General features: G+C 41.3%; 1 protein-coding gene across 3 annotated transcripts in view; it reads left to right on the top strand.

The window, feature by feature from the left end:
* Positions 1 to 13580, top strand: part of PI4KA (phosphatidylinositol 4-kinase alpha) — a 351394-nt gene that overhangs the window by 247686 nt on the left and 90128 nt on the right. For 2 of the 3 annotated variants that reach the window (XM_063964790.1, XM_063964792.1), the window contains exons 26-30: positions 10282 to 10363; positions 10584 to 10667; positions 10847 to 10936; positions 11661 to 11780; positions 13292 to 13312. In XM_063964790.1, the coding sequence (XP_063820860.1) occupies positions 10282 to 10363; positions 10584 to 10667; positions 10847 to 10936; positions 11661 to 11780; positions 13292 to 13312 (397 nt within the window). The remainder of the gene's footprint in view (positions 1 to 10281; positions 10364 to 10583; positions 10668 to 10846; positions 10937 to 11660; positions 11781 to 13291; positions 13313 to 13580) is intronic. The other variant, XM_063964791.1, reaches the window with a different exon arrangement.

The following is a 13580-nucleotide window of genomic DNA, read 5'->3' as shown; positions in this document are numbered from 1 at the left end:
GCTGGTGTAGCACCTCCATAAGATATTTTCAGGGTACCTGGGACTGTTCCTCTGGACGCTAGTCTGGTCACTTAAACATTGGTGATATTGGAAATCACCCTTAATTGCCACATGCCTATTTCACCGTTGGGAAATACTCTAGCCATGGGAAATTCCATTTGACAAAATGACTTGTGACTTTGGCTGCACAGCCATGCAGCATAACATCAGGGTTGCCAGTATGGAAATGGACTGGTGATTGAGGCCCTGGGCCTAATTCAAGGTCGATTGCAAAACAACATTTTCCTCTAATGGACAAAACCATGTGCACTGGAGGTGTGGCAGATATAACGTGCAGAGAGAGTTAGATTTGGGTGGGTTATTTTGTTTCTGTGTATGGTAAATACTGGCTGCTTTATTTTTACACTGCAATTTAGATTTCAGTTTGAACACACCCCACCCAAATATAACTCTCTCTGCACATGCTATATCTGCCCCAGTTGCAGTGCACATGGTTTTGCCCATTAGACGAAAATGTTGTTTTGCAATCAACCTTGAATTAAGCCCACTGTATTCTCTCAGTCCTTCTTCTACTGGAGGTTGATAATGTCGATATTATCTTAAACCATAAAGCTATACCTCTAAACACACTCTTACCATTGAGCCGCTGCGGCCGCTAGACTTAATACACATGCTACGCACTTCGTACGCTATTTGCGTACAGAGTCCCGTACCGTGTACGCACTTAGCGTACAAAACGCTCCGCTGGGGGTACAAAGTACACACAGCGCGCACACAATCAGTTGATAAACTTTAAACCTTGTTAGTGATACAATGCAATGATATGGTTACACTTTAAACCTTTATGCAGCAAAGCACTGCAATGATGTTATACCTTAAACCTTACACAGTGCTGACGGTATAAAGTACCCGCAGTGCGTACACCTTATCAATACACTCTTAAACCTTATACAGTTAAATACGTTTTAAACCCTAGCAGGGAAATGAGGACACAACACCGATTTGTAGTTAACCGCTGGGTTCTAAGGCCACAGTGGATTATTTGAAAGGGGATAACAGTACAAGTTATACACTACAGGCTAACAAGATAAATCTACAACAGAATAATGGCTACAGTCAATGTACATACGTGAGAATGTTCGCTTGCGCAACCCAGCCGGTCCCCAGTCATCTGATAGATAACTTTGTGAGTCTTCTGACCGGCCAGGCAACAACAGGCTTTTTATACACAACTTCCATATACAATACAATGGTCACAGTAATCCCTTTGTCTATTGGACACAGAGATGCATCTCTACATTACAGGAGAGGTCATAGGTTGATTTGAAAAGGTGGGCGATGTCTTTCTCAACTGCTCTTGTGGATGGTATCCTCTGGATTCCCGCCGCATACATAATATACAGTAAATACAGTTTATATCTATATTCTACTTCTGCACATAACTATACGCAGGAACATGCAATCTTTCTCTAACTAACACTGGAATGTTACCCTTAAAATACCCTACAGCTGGATACTAGACATCACCTTATAACCTTTGTCTGTCCCTTCCTATCATGCAAAGGTGAATCCTTTAGTCCTGGAATCGTTTAAACTGTTGATACTTGCTGATGTGGTGTAGGGGAGCTATGTGTACAAAGTACACTATTTAGGTTAAATATGTAATGTTCTGATAACCCTCTATGCGCTCACAAACTCCGCCGTAAATACCCATACCACGCGCAGGATCGCGTGAGCGATCCTACGCAAATTGCGGATATGTGCACGCACGGCGGAATAAGTGCACGCGCAGCGGGCATGTGTGAGTGGTTAGTACATGATGTATGCATTACAATATTTTTCGACTTTGACAGTCCACCCTTTGGCAGTCAACAATAACTGCCACTATCTAAATATTAAACAGAAAAATATACAATACAGTATCTACAGATGCTTGGGTGGTAGGAGGAGAGGTGTAGGTGGGAAATGTGTGACCTAGTGGGATAGTAAAAGCATGTATGTATGAATTCATGTCTGAGGGGCATGCATCATCGTGCCGTATATGTTCTAGGTAAGCTTCGAGGTATTGCGAAGTATACATTAAATCCTTATCATCCCGTATTAAGGGTCTGTAAGTGGGCCAACAAACACTACCGAGCTCTTTTCGGCTTCTTGTTCCAACAAATGGGGTACACATTTAGTTGATGATACATGGAGGGGGAACATATGTGAGTGCTAATATATGTGGATATCACCTGTCGACTATGTGTGTCACTAACTGAAGGTGGAAGAGATGAAGATAAGAAACATCAAAAATACATTCACATAACATTTGCGTAATCATTTTTGGGTGTTGATTGAAGTCTTTTCCGGGTGGGTGTGTTTTTGCTGAGGGAAAACAAAGGAGAAACGGGTGAAAGAAACGGGCCATGGAATCACGTCTTATCACAACATTGTCTCTATTGATGGGTCATAAATTAAATCTGCTGCTGTACCAATGCCCCCGCTCCTTAAACTCATCAATTTTGTGTCGTGCTTGCGCCGCGTTAAAATTCGAACACACCTAAATATCAAGCCAATAATTATGACCACTCCCAGGATACAAAGGAGAAACTTTCCTACACTCATGATAACATTTTGAGCCCACTCTCCTAAACCTGAGAACCAATTGCGTGGGTTCAACCATGAGACCCAGCCGGTCAGTTCATTACTCACAGCAGTCAGGGTAAGGTTGTGTCTCCTTCGGAACTCCCACTTCAACTGCAAGATATCGTCCATCTTTTGATCAATGATCTCTGTTGGGTCATCAGTGCTGTTTGTAATATACGTGCAGCACTTCACACCATATTGAGTAGCCAATGTGACACAGTACCCACCCGTCACGGCTGTGATATAATTGAGGACCATCCTGTGCTGGATCAGTTCTGTTTTGTAAGCTTGCAACTCCTTTCCTGTATACCTGAAGGTGTAATCATACATCTCGGTGATATTATCTACCAGGTTCGCTAGCGCATGGATATACCTAGATTTTATAATTCCCCTGGCAGTACGGGTGATGTCTAATGCGAGAAGGATTGAATCCCGGTGGATTCGTGGATCAAATCAGAGGCTACGTGCTCTGTCCTATCTATGAGGTGTCTCTTAACGATGTGTTCATAATGAGTATGAGTATAAGGAGCTTGAGCACTGCGGTGAGCGTCTTTCATCTTGTCATGGGTTATGGTCATGACCTCTGGCAACACTCTTCCAATGTAACACAATCCCTCTGAGTTTGGGGCAAGCCACTTATACGCCTTCCTCCCACATATGAAATAAGCATCATCGGGGAGAACATATGGGACAGAATATGACATTACCATATTGCAAACTTTCCAAGTGAAAAATCCTATCCCTAACTCTCTCATCTGTTCAGTACACGTATCAGGCTGTATGATATGCGCACAGTACCCTGGTGATACTTCTCCAACCCGCATGGTCTTGCTTCCTAGAGTATACCTATACCGAAAATACCTTCCACTGTTGGCTATTTGGCGTATAAGTTCAGAGTCTACGGGTATCCTATCAGCTCTGTGCGAAAATGCCATGGTCTGATTATTCCATGTCACCTCCCAATTTCCTGGCTTTCGGGAATTGGAAATGTTGAAACATACTAAGGATCTATCTACATGGTACTGGTGGAGCTTCAAACTAGGGGGCCTAGAAATTTAAAATTTCTTGTCCACCGGTCTCCCACCCCGTAATTCAAGTACCTTATCTATTGCTAATGGGTACGGTACTAATCCTGACTTGCTCTGACCTTGAGGTACTTGTGAACACACCCAGCATTCTGTCTGGTTAAAACCTTACCCACTAGTGAGTGATAATCACTCAATGGATGACGGTCCATGTTGATATTAAGGCTGGACTGACATCTCTAGATGCACCCGTCCTCAACTATGTTTTCACAATTCCTACAAATGCAATCTTCCTCAGCCAATAACCCTTCACAGTGCCTCCTAGTTTCTTGACTACCAGATCGTTTTCTGATACTCGCCTTTGATCGATGGATGTGTTGCTCTTGGAATTCTACAGATCCGTCCTTGCCATCAGAACCTATCCCAGATCCTTTCTCGACCTCTCTGGTACTCTCACCGAAACAGACTGCTCTGGTCAACAACAGGGTTAACAGGAAAACCCGGAACGCAGTCTCTTGGGGTAAGTCCATCTTGTTAAGGGGAGAGAAAGGGAACAAGAAGGGGGAGGAAAGGAGGGTAATGGGAGATGGAGAAAATAATAAAAAGGAAAAAGAAAGCTGGTGCGACAACCGCCTCTGGTCTTGTTGTTCTCCGCGCTCAGGTGCCGTCTCAACAGTACTGCCTCTCAGCCTTCCCGGAACAGACACTCCAGTGATACGATGTTCTCTCCGAGTCATCGACCTTTCTGTAGGGAACATAAATCTTGCATTACAATGTGTTTAACTGTTGTGTATTATCAGTTATGTGAAGTAAACCATCCGTGGAAAGTGAAAAAGAGAGAGAAAATAATAAAAAGAAAATTTGTCAGATTTGCGTTCACCATCAGGCTGTCACACCATCATGTCTATCGGTATCTATGCACAGTCTCCCTTCACCAGTATTTCCACTCTCCACCCTTTGTGCATGGCCAGGCACAGTGATGCTGGTGAGATATACTGGTTTTGGGCAGACCTCTGAAAAGACCGAGTAGACATGTGACGTTTGAGCTGTAAATCTGTCGGTGAATGTCAGAGATGAAGAGGAAACTTTGAAGGCAACTCACAGAGTTTAGTAACAAAGATTATTTTACAAAGTTTGACATCTGGATTGGGCACTACGGGGAATGATTCCCTAATCAGTCTGTTCCCTTAAAAAAAAAAATCTATGTGTGTTATATCTCTACTGGGACTATTCCAGCCATCAATCCAGTGTCTTGTCCATTCTAAGTTCATAGGGAACCCGGTATCTTTGAGATAATTTCCTCTACCTGTGATGGACATGCATCTAAAACAGTGAAATGCAATATTAGTCTTCGTGGGTATTTTAACATATTTTGTGCTTCCTGGGTGGGAGCACTCTATATGTATACCATCTCTAACAAAACTCCTGTTAAATTACTTAGAGGTCACTTCTGCTAGAGAGAGAGAAGCAGAAGTTTTAGAAGCCTCCTCCTAATCTCCGTAACTTCTGTCAAAAGGGTAAAGTTGCATTTATTCTGTTCTTCCCATTAACCGAATCTGTGTTTTTCTATACTGTATCGTGATTCCTTACTATATGTCCCTTGATCCCGTCTATGTGTTTAATAACGTGGCTTATTTATTCTGTCTAGGGGTCTATATTGGCTATGTGCTCTACTACTCCTACAATTTCTAGCAAAATGTCCTTCATTTTTACAAATGTAACATCTCTTTGGTCTTTTGTTACTACTAGGGTTTTGGGGTTTGGGCTGATGAGACTTTGGTGTAAGAGCCTGCATACTTTCAATCCTCAGCCTCTCCTCTCGCAGTTTTCTATGCCTAGCAATATTCCTATGGTGTTCAATTGCGCACTCTCTAAGGCAAGCTACTGTGACCCCTCTCCAACCAGGCAAAGAGGTTTGTACTCTGTCCCTCACTGTCTTATCGAGTCCGTCCATCAGCGCAGAGACAGCCACCTCTCTGTAATTTTCATCGTTCCCTGCATCTGATACCCCTATGTATCTATCCATTATGTGTAGGGCCCGATGGAAATATTCAGATGCCATTTCGTTTTCCCTCTGCTTTATGGAGAAAATTTTCCTCCATTTAGCAATTGTGGGGAAATACAACTCTAGTTGTCTGTTAATTCGTTCTATATTTTCCTGATTGTTTCTGTCAGTCATATGACTATCCGACTCTAATCTACAATCAGTAATGAATTTTTGGGTGTCAATATTAGGGGGTAGGCATGCTTTCAAAAATGTCCGCCAATGTTGGTTTGTCGGTTCATACACTTTACCCAGATCTCTGATAAATTTCTGACATCTGGCTAAATGCCTCCGAGGGTCGGGGAATTCTGAAATGATTGATCGCAGCTCATCTCTGGGCCACGGGCAATACATTGCATTATTCTCGGTGAGGACTACTTCCTGACTATCGGTTCCCCCATTGGGAGTTACTATCTCCAAGACAGGGTGTAATCCTACCGTTCCGTTCCTAATCTGTTTACTGTGTGGTGTTGTTGTTTCTGTGCAATCAACTGTCTCATACTTACCGGTAGCTGTGACCTCACCCGTTCTTTCATTGGGGAATATTGTTATTGCACTACCTGGTTGGACAGGTTTTACTTGAGTGTCCTGCAAAGTGACTGCCTGGAGGAGAGCTGCGATTTGGCTGAATCCTTCATCTCCCTGTGACCTAAAACCTTGGAGAGACTTCAAAACAGGATACATTTTGCAAAAGTTAGGGTTAATACATTGCTCTTTCATATTACTATCATTTACGGATGCATCATTGACTGTAGCCTTCTGTTCCCCTTCGACCTGTGTCGACAATGGTGTGTTTTGTGTTCTCATTCCCGCTAGGTTTGGAACCGGTTGCATATGTTAATTTCTCTTGCATATCGCTCTCTTGCTGCCATAAATTTAAACAATCTGTATGTCTAATCCTTTGTTTTTTGGATTTTATTAGACATATCCTACTCCTTAAATTCTGCAATACCTCTGGTTCGAAACTGCCTACCCTAGGGAATGATTCCCTATCTTCCGCAGTCATATGTTCCCATATGGGCTGCGGTATCTAAACAAAAACCTCGCTGACCTTTGGTCTGCGGTACTCTCAACCTTCGCTGACCTTTTAGTCTGCGGTATCTACTACCTTGCTCCTTTGTACTTTAATCAATGTTAACGTGAGCAAGCCACTCTCACGCCACCAAGTGTCCACTCACCTGGTGTGGTCTCCTACGGGATCTCGAATTCCCTGGGTCCACAAAACCTTTATTGTTTGCACATTCACGCTCGTTCACTCAAATACACTTTGGTTTTTCTGTACAGAAAATTAACTTTCATTCAGATAAACAGCCTTAGTACCAGAGGTAATACAGTAAAAAATAAAAGGTTTTATTTAAACTAAATCTTGGACACTGAGCAATTTGTGCTATTATCGCGTGGCTACCGTTTCGCGCCTAAATTAAACACTGCTATTGTGTAATTTGTACTTAGCGGTCGTACCTTTACGCACGTTGCGTAAACACGCGATCGTGCGTACGTCTTTACGTTGCGTACGCAGTCCCGTACTTTGTCCGAGACACGTGTACAAAGACCGTACGTCCGCAGTAGTACAAATCCCACACTTCTATAAATGTAAGCGATATTACCTATAATCGTTTACTTAACACAACACAGTATCTTTCAGTATAAACCTGTATAACTAGGCCAGACTGTATTTGTGTTTTTACGTTTTACTCCCTTAATATCTAGTCTATGTTTTAACTAAAATAGCAACAAATTTCTCAGCACAGGTCAAAATGAATCTAATAATCAATACTTATGGCAACAATGCGAGCAGATATACAAAGTACAAAATACAGGTGTATGCGTGTGTTGTGTGCGCATTTGGCGCCAAACAGAAATTCACAGACTTTAAAAATAGCTTTGCGTATTTACCTTACGGATCCCACCAGCATCCATACAAACCATGCAGAGCAGACGCTTATCTTATCAGCAATTGAGATAGAGTTTACCAGAGTATCCACCAACCAGGAGAATGCTTATGTGGATACCTGTCCGCCCTTTGCTGATAGATAAAGTCTGCTGTAACCTGCTAGGCTGTGGGTATGAGGAAAAACTGGACGATGCCCCCAATTGATAATGTCGATATTATCTTAAACCATAAAGCTATACCTCTAAACACACTCTTACCATTGAGCCGCTGCGGCCGCTAGACTTAATACACACGCTACGCACTTCGTATGCTATTTGCTTACAGAGTCCCGTACCGCGTACGCACTTAGCGTACAAAACGCTGCGCTGGGGGTACAAAGTACACACAGCGCGCACACAATCAGTTGATAAACTTTAAACCTTGTTAGTGATACAATGCAATGATATGGTTACACTTTAAACCTTTATGCAGCAAAGCACTGCAATGATGTTATACCTTAAACCTTACACAGTGCTGACGGTATAAAGTGCCCGCAGTGCGTACACCTTATCAATACACTCTTAAACCTTATACAGTTAAATACGTTTTAAACCCTAGCAGGGAAATGAGGACACAACACCGATTTGTAGTTAAACGCTGGGTTCTAAGGCCACAGTGGATTATTTGAAAGGGGATAACAGTACAAGTTATACACTACAGGCTAACAAGATAAATCTACAACAGAATAATGGCTACAGTCAATGTACATACGTGAGAATGTTCGCTTGCGCAACCCAGCCGGTCCCCGGTCATCTGATAGATAACTTTGTGACTCTTCTGACCGGCCAGGCAACAACAGGCTTTTTATACACAACTTCCATATACAATACAATGGTCACTGTAATCCCTTTGTCTATTGGACACAGAGATGCATCTCTACATTACAGGAGAGGTCATAGGTTGATTTGAAAAGGTGGGCGATGTCTTTCTCAACTGCTCTTGTGGGTGGTATCCTCTGGATTCCCGCCGCATACATAATATACAGTAAATACAGTTTATATCTATATTCTACTTCTGCACATAACTATACGCAGGAACATGCAATCTTTCTCTAACCAACACCGGAATGTTACCCTTAAAATACCCTACAGCTAGATACTAGACATCACCTTATAACCTTTGTCTGTCCCTTCCTATCATGCAAAGGTGAATCCTTTAGTCCTGGAATCGTTTAAACTGTTGATACTTGCTGATGTGGTGTAGGGGAGCTATGTGTACAAAGTGCACTATTTAGGTTAAATATGTAATGTTCTGATAACCCTCTATGTGCTCACAAACTCCGCCGTAAATACCCATACCACGCGCAGGATCGCGTGAGCGATCCTACGCAAATTGCGGATATGTGCACGCACGGCGGAATAAGTGCATGCGCAGCGGGCATGTGTGAGTGGTTAGTACATGATGTATGCATTACAATATTTTTCGACTTTGACAAGGTGAACAAACTGCCCGTGATGATACATAACCCAGTCCTTCACACAATTAAAATTTAATGGAAAAATAAAGAAGAAAACCTGTATAATGTTAATTACATAAATATTTACTTACTGATCTTAAATGTAATGCAGCTGCATGCTGATAGAGACCAAAGAAATCTCTTATACTAAAATCGCAGGCTACAGTTGATTATTTTTGGCTTTATTTTAACTTGATAGCTTAATAATCACTAAAACATACATATCTCAGCGTTGACTTAACCATTAAATTATTTATTGTAAAAGAATATCATAAGTAGATATTCTAAACACCGTTAAATATATATACCCATTCACAAAACATACAAAAAAGTGTCTAATGTAAGCTCTCACAAGCAGGTCCCTTATGTATTTTTCCCTCCCTCACGTATGCCATCATCTCCTCCCCACTGCCTACAACAGCACCAATGGGTTCTTCCACGCTGCTGATTATTTGGTACTTATGACCGCTGATGTAGACATTTTTATAAACCATCTCCTGCAATGTTCTGTACTATAAGTTACTTTTTTCCTGTTTTGTGCTTACTGTTTATGTACTTTGTAAGGTGCTGTGGACCCCTTGTGGCGCCATATAAATAAAGGATTATACTGTCCACAATGGAAACACATTGATAAATATAATTAGGGAAGTTCACAACTTCGATAATCCAGATAAGTCTTTGTGAAGTCCATAAAGCCCATTAGTTGTAGTTCAAAGCCTGTTTGCGCACAAACAGATGTTCAGTAATGAACAATCCCTGCAACACACCTACGGGATCTGCTATGGCTCCTTAATGGACTCCAGATGCAATATCGGTCCCTCCACACAGCCCGGATCTGATAGCGGTAAATAACAAGTATTTATGAGACTCAGATGAGATTCCACATGGAAACACTGCTTATCTGATCACTATGGGGATAAACCGGTAAATTGGTGATGCCATGTCTCTTTTATATAATCCTGAGATATCACATGATGAAGATTTAAACAGCTCAGTGAACTATGGATAACGAGTCCTCTGTTCTTGTTCCTTTCTAACGCGTTTCAGTGCTCACTGGTGCCTATATCATAGGTAGAAAGGACCATTTACCCTTTTTAGGCCTATTCAGCAATGCTTGGTTTATATCGATTTGTCCTACACTAGGAGAAAGCTTTGTTCTTATGATTTTGATAATGAAATATTTCTTACTTTTTAGATTTCCCCACTTACTGTGGAGTGGCACTGTTCTGAAGACCATGCTGGACATTCTGCAGACCCTGTCCCTCTCATTAAGTGCGGTATGTATAAATAAAAATTGCAAAGAAATTAATGTATGTATTAAATCAAGGGACACACAGCACCTGAAAATTATTTCCCCAAAGTGGGATTGGGTGATGTTTCTATTATATGGATGTGGGTTGAAACTAGTTATGTCTGTTCAGAATATTTGAATTTCTCTCTTTCCCCATGATGCTCTTGGATATGAGCTTATGCAGACGAATGATTATATTCTTTCAGGACATTCACAAGGACCAACCATACTATGACATTCCAGATGCTCCATACAGAATTACTGTCCCAGACACATATGAGGCCAGAGAGGTAATACCAGCCACTTCTATAATGAACACTATATTTTGTAAGCTCCATGTACTGAACTTTAGCATACTTGGAAAAAGGTTTTGTTGTCAAATCGAAATATAATGTTTAGCAATTATAGAGAAGATGTCTATTTGTCCCTAACTGTATACATTTGTTAATCATCTTGTGATAAATTGCAGAGTATTGTGAAGGACTTTGCTGCTCGCTGTGGGATGATCTTGCAAGAAGCCATGAAGTGGGCGCCTTCAGTGACCAGATCCCACCTGCAGGTATTCTTTTTTTAATTGTGTATATAGTTGGTCCTCCTTCTCTGTTGCAGGTACACTTGCGCACAATTTTTGAAGGACTCTGCAGGGAGGTTGTTACAAACATCTTGGAGAACTAACCACAGATCTTATGTGAATGTAGCCTTCTGTCTTAAATCAAAGTAATCATTTTATAGGATCCAAGCACATTCTTTAGCAAAGAGGTGCTGCGGCAGCTACACACATCACCATGAATCAAGTGGTTTCAGATGTTTCTGAAGGAGCATGGTGGTAGTGGTGACAGCTAGAATTCTACAACTAAGGACACCAAGGTTATGCACAGTTGACACTTAGTCAAGTGTGTGGTGGTCAAGTATCACCAGTGGGAGTGGTTGGTAACGGAATGCAACAGACACAGAGCCACCCCAAGAAATGTTTGTAATCCACCCTCCCCATCACAGTGGCTAAGCATGCCCATCCTGGCACAGATTTTTACCAAGTCACTGAAAAGAGATATTTAATCACCCTTTATGATCTTTTTCTGTTGCCAGGAGAACTTGGGATTCAAAGTGGTAGTTTAACTTGGATATCCTGCATGTCACTCAGTGCTGTTAATCATTGAGTTCCTCCTTTTGATATCTATTCTTATTAATATATTGGATGTTTTACCATGTGAAGCCTTTTTACAAGGCAATGATTGGTCTGTGATGTGAGAACTGTTCTCTAATTCAGCTTTATTGACATATAGGAATACCTGAACAAACACCAGAACTGGGTATCTGGTCTTTCTCAGCACACGGGCCTTGCTATGGCTACTGAAAGCATATTGCATTTTGCTGGTTACAACAGGCAGAACACAACGCTGGGGGTGAGTAACAATCTTTTCATGGTTTACAGCAATCACTGTTTGTATTGGCTACTGTAGAATGGTATTAATGTTAGTCTGACTAGGGTGATTTTTTTTGCTGTTTATGGTTTTCTATAGTTGGCTCACTTGCCTACATTTTAGAGACTGTACTGGCTATTTTGACATTTAAGGTGAACTACTGTAGCATTTTCAGCTTATACAGTAATGTGTACAATACAGGTAAATACTTCATACTGCATGTGATTTTCACTTTTTCAGCAGTGCACTATAAAGATATTCACCAAATACTTTCTAAGGAAAACAGTTATTGTAGTGTTATTTTCTAGCTATTAGGTACTACACCATCATAAATGAAAGACTATTAATATAACAAACCATTTTGTTTCCAAACATTTTATTCCGGATGCACAATGATAAGTACATTGACACAACAGTAAAATACAGCATCAAGTTTTCAAGAAATGTCGTAAGGCACAGTAATAAGAGTTCAATTATAGAAATGGAGCAAGTCTATCATAGGGCTCAATTCAATTCATTGCGATGTTAATAGCACCAGGAAGGAGGTCCAGGAGCTATTCAATTGCCCTCATCGCTAGTCAGGAGATGCCAGTTCTCACGCTTTAAGCCGAGTGGTTAGTCGCGAGAACCGTCATTCTCTTACTTTAGTGCCTGCCGCGATGCTGTTTCCGTTGCGCTAGAAGCAGAAAACAACATTGCAGCCCTAGTTTAGATGGATTTCTGCTTGCACTTCAGGAGGAGTGTGAGCCGTAATCCTCTGGTCTTCCTGTACAAAATAGATTTTGTGGTTGGTTTGAATTCTTCCAGTTTTGTAGTGTAACCTGTTTGCTGGCACTCTTATTCAATGCAAAACACATTTAATATTTTTCACTCAACATGTCTTTGTTAAGTAGTTCTTGTTGTTTACACCACTATTTGCATGTTTTTGTGGCTGCGTGTTTGTTATCCACTTATACTTGTTAGCGCCATGCATACAATGCAATGTAAATTACAGTGTGTTATGTCTACTTTACATAATGCTTAGTCTTAAAATCTAGTGTTTTGTGTATAAATGTTATCCCAGAGCAACTTCAGGGGATGGAGAAACCTTATCTTAAGTTCCTAATGTTAGGTTTGTGGTGCAGGTTAGTGTGCTGATAAATATGTAACTCCCGCTTAATTGCACATTTGGAATTTCCGATTTCTTAGGACACATTTTCTTCTTTTCTTAATGTATGTCAAATAAATGTATTTAAGCAAACCTTTTACTGTTATCATAGTCCCAGAGTCCTAGTTTGGTACACTGATGCATGTACTGTGAAGTGCTTTGTTACATGTTGGCACAGTGACTTGTTCATCTGTTTGTATTTGTTGTTTGTTTATTTTCACTTTGTGTCATTTCACAAATGTAACACCATTACCTTTTCTCCCATTTTCTGCACTGATGATGTGATCTCATTATCCATGTGTTCCTGTTATCCTTGCCATGCATTGTCTGTTGCCCTCCCCTCCAGTCTCCAGCTTCCCCTGTCCAGGTTTGTTCTAACACTCACCATTAGCCACTCAACCTGTCCTTGTTTTTCTGCCAAGGCGGTTTTCTTTTCTTGGTATTTTCTACCAGTTTCCATCTGCTGGAGCCTGAATTCTCTCTCTTGGAGTGGTGAACAGCATTCTGCTTTACTGCAGTTTGGGAGGTGCATGGGTCACACTTTGTGGGGGCTGTGCTCGGGGGGGAGTACTATTACCCTTCCTGTCTTCTTGCAGGCACAGGCAGAGAGCAGATCGTTGGGGACTACAGCTTTT

This window comes from Pseudophryne corroboree, chromosome 1 (genome assembly GCF_028390025.1).
Source record: "Pseudophryne corroboree isolate aPseCor3 chromosome 1, aPseCor3.hap2, whole genome shotgun sequence".
In the NCBI taxonomy this organism is placed as follows: Eukaryota; Metazoa; Chordata; class Amphibia; order Anura; family Myobatrachidae; genus Pseudophryne; species Pseudophryne corroboree.
The sequence above is the reverse complement of the archived record's forward strand: the minus strand, read 5'-3'. Positions and strand labels throughout refer to the sequence as shown.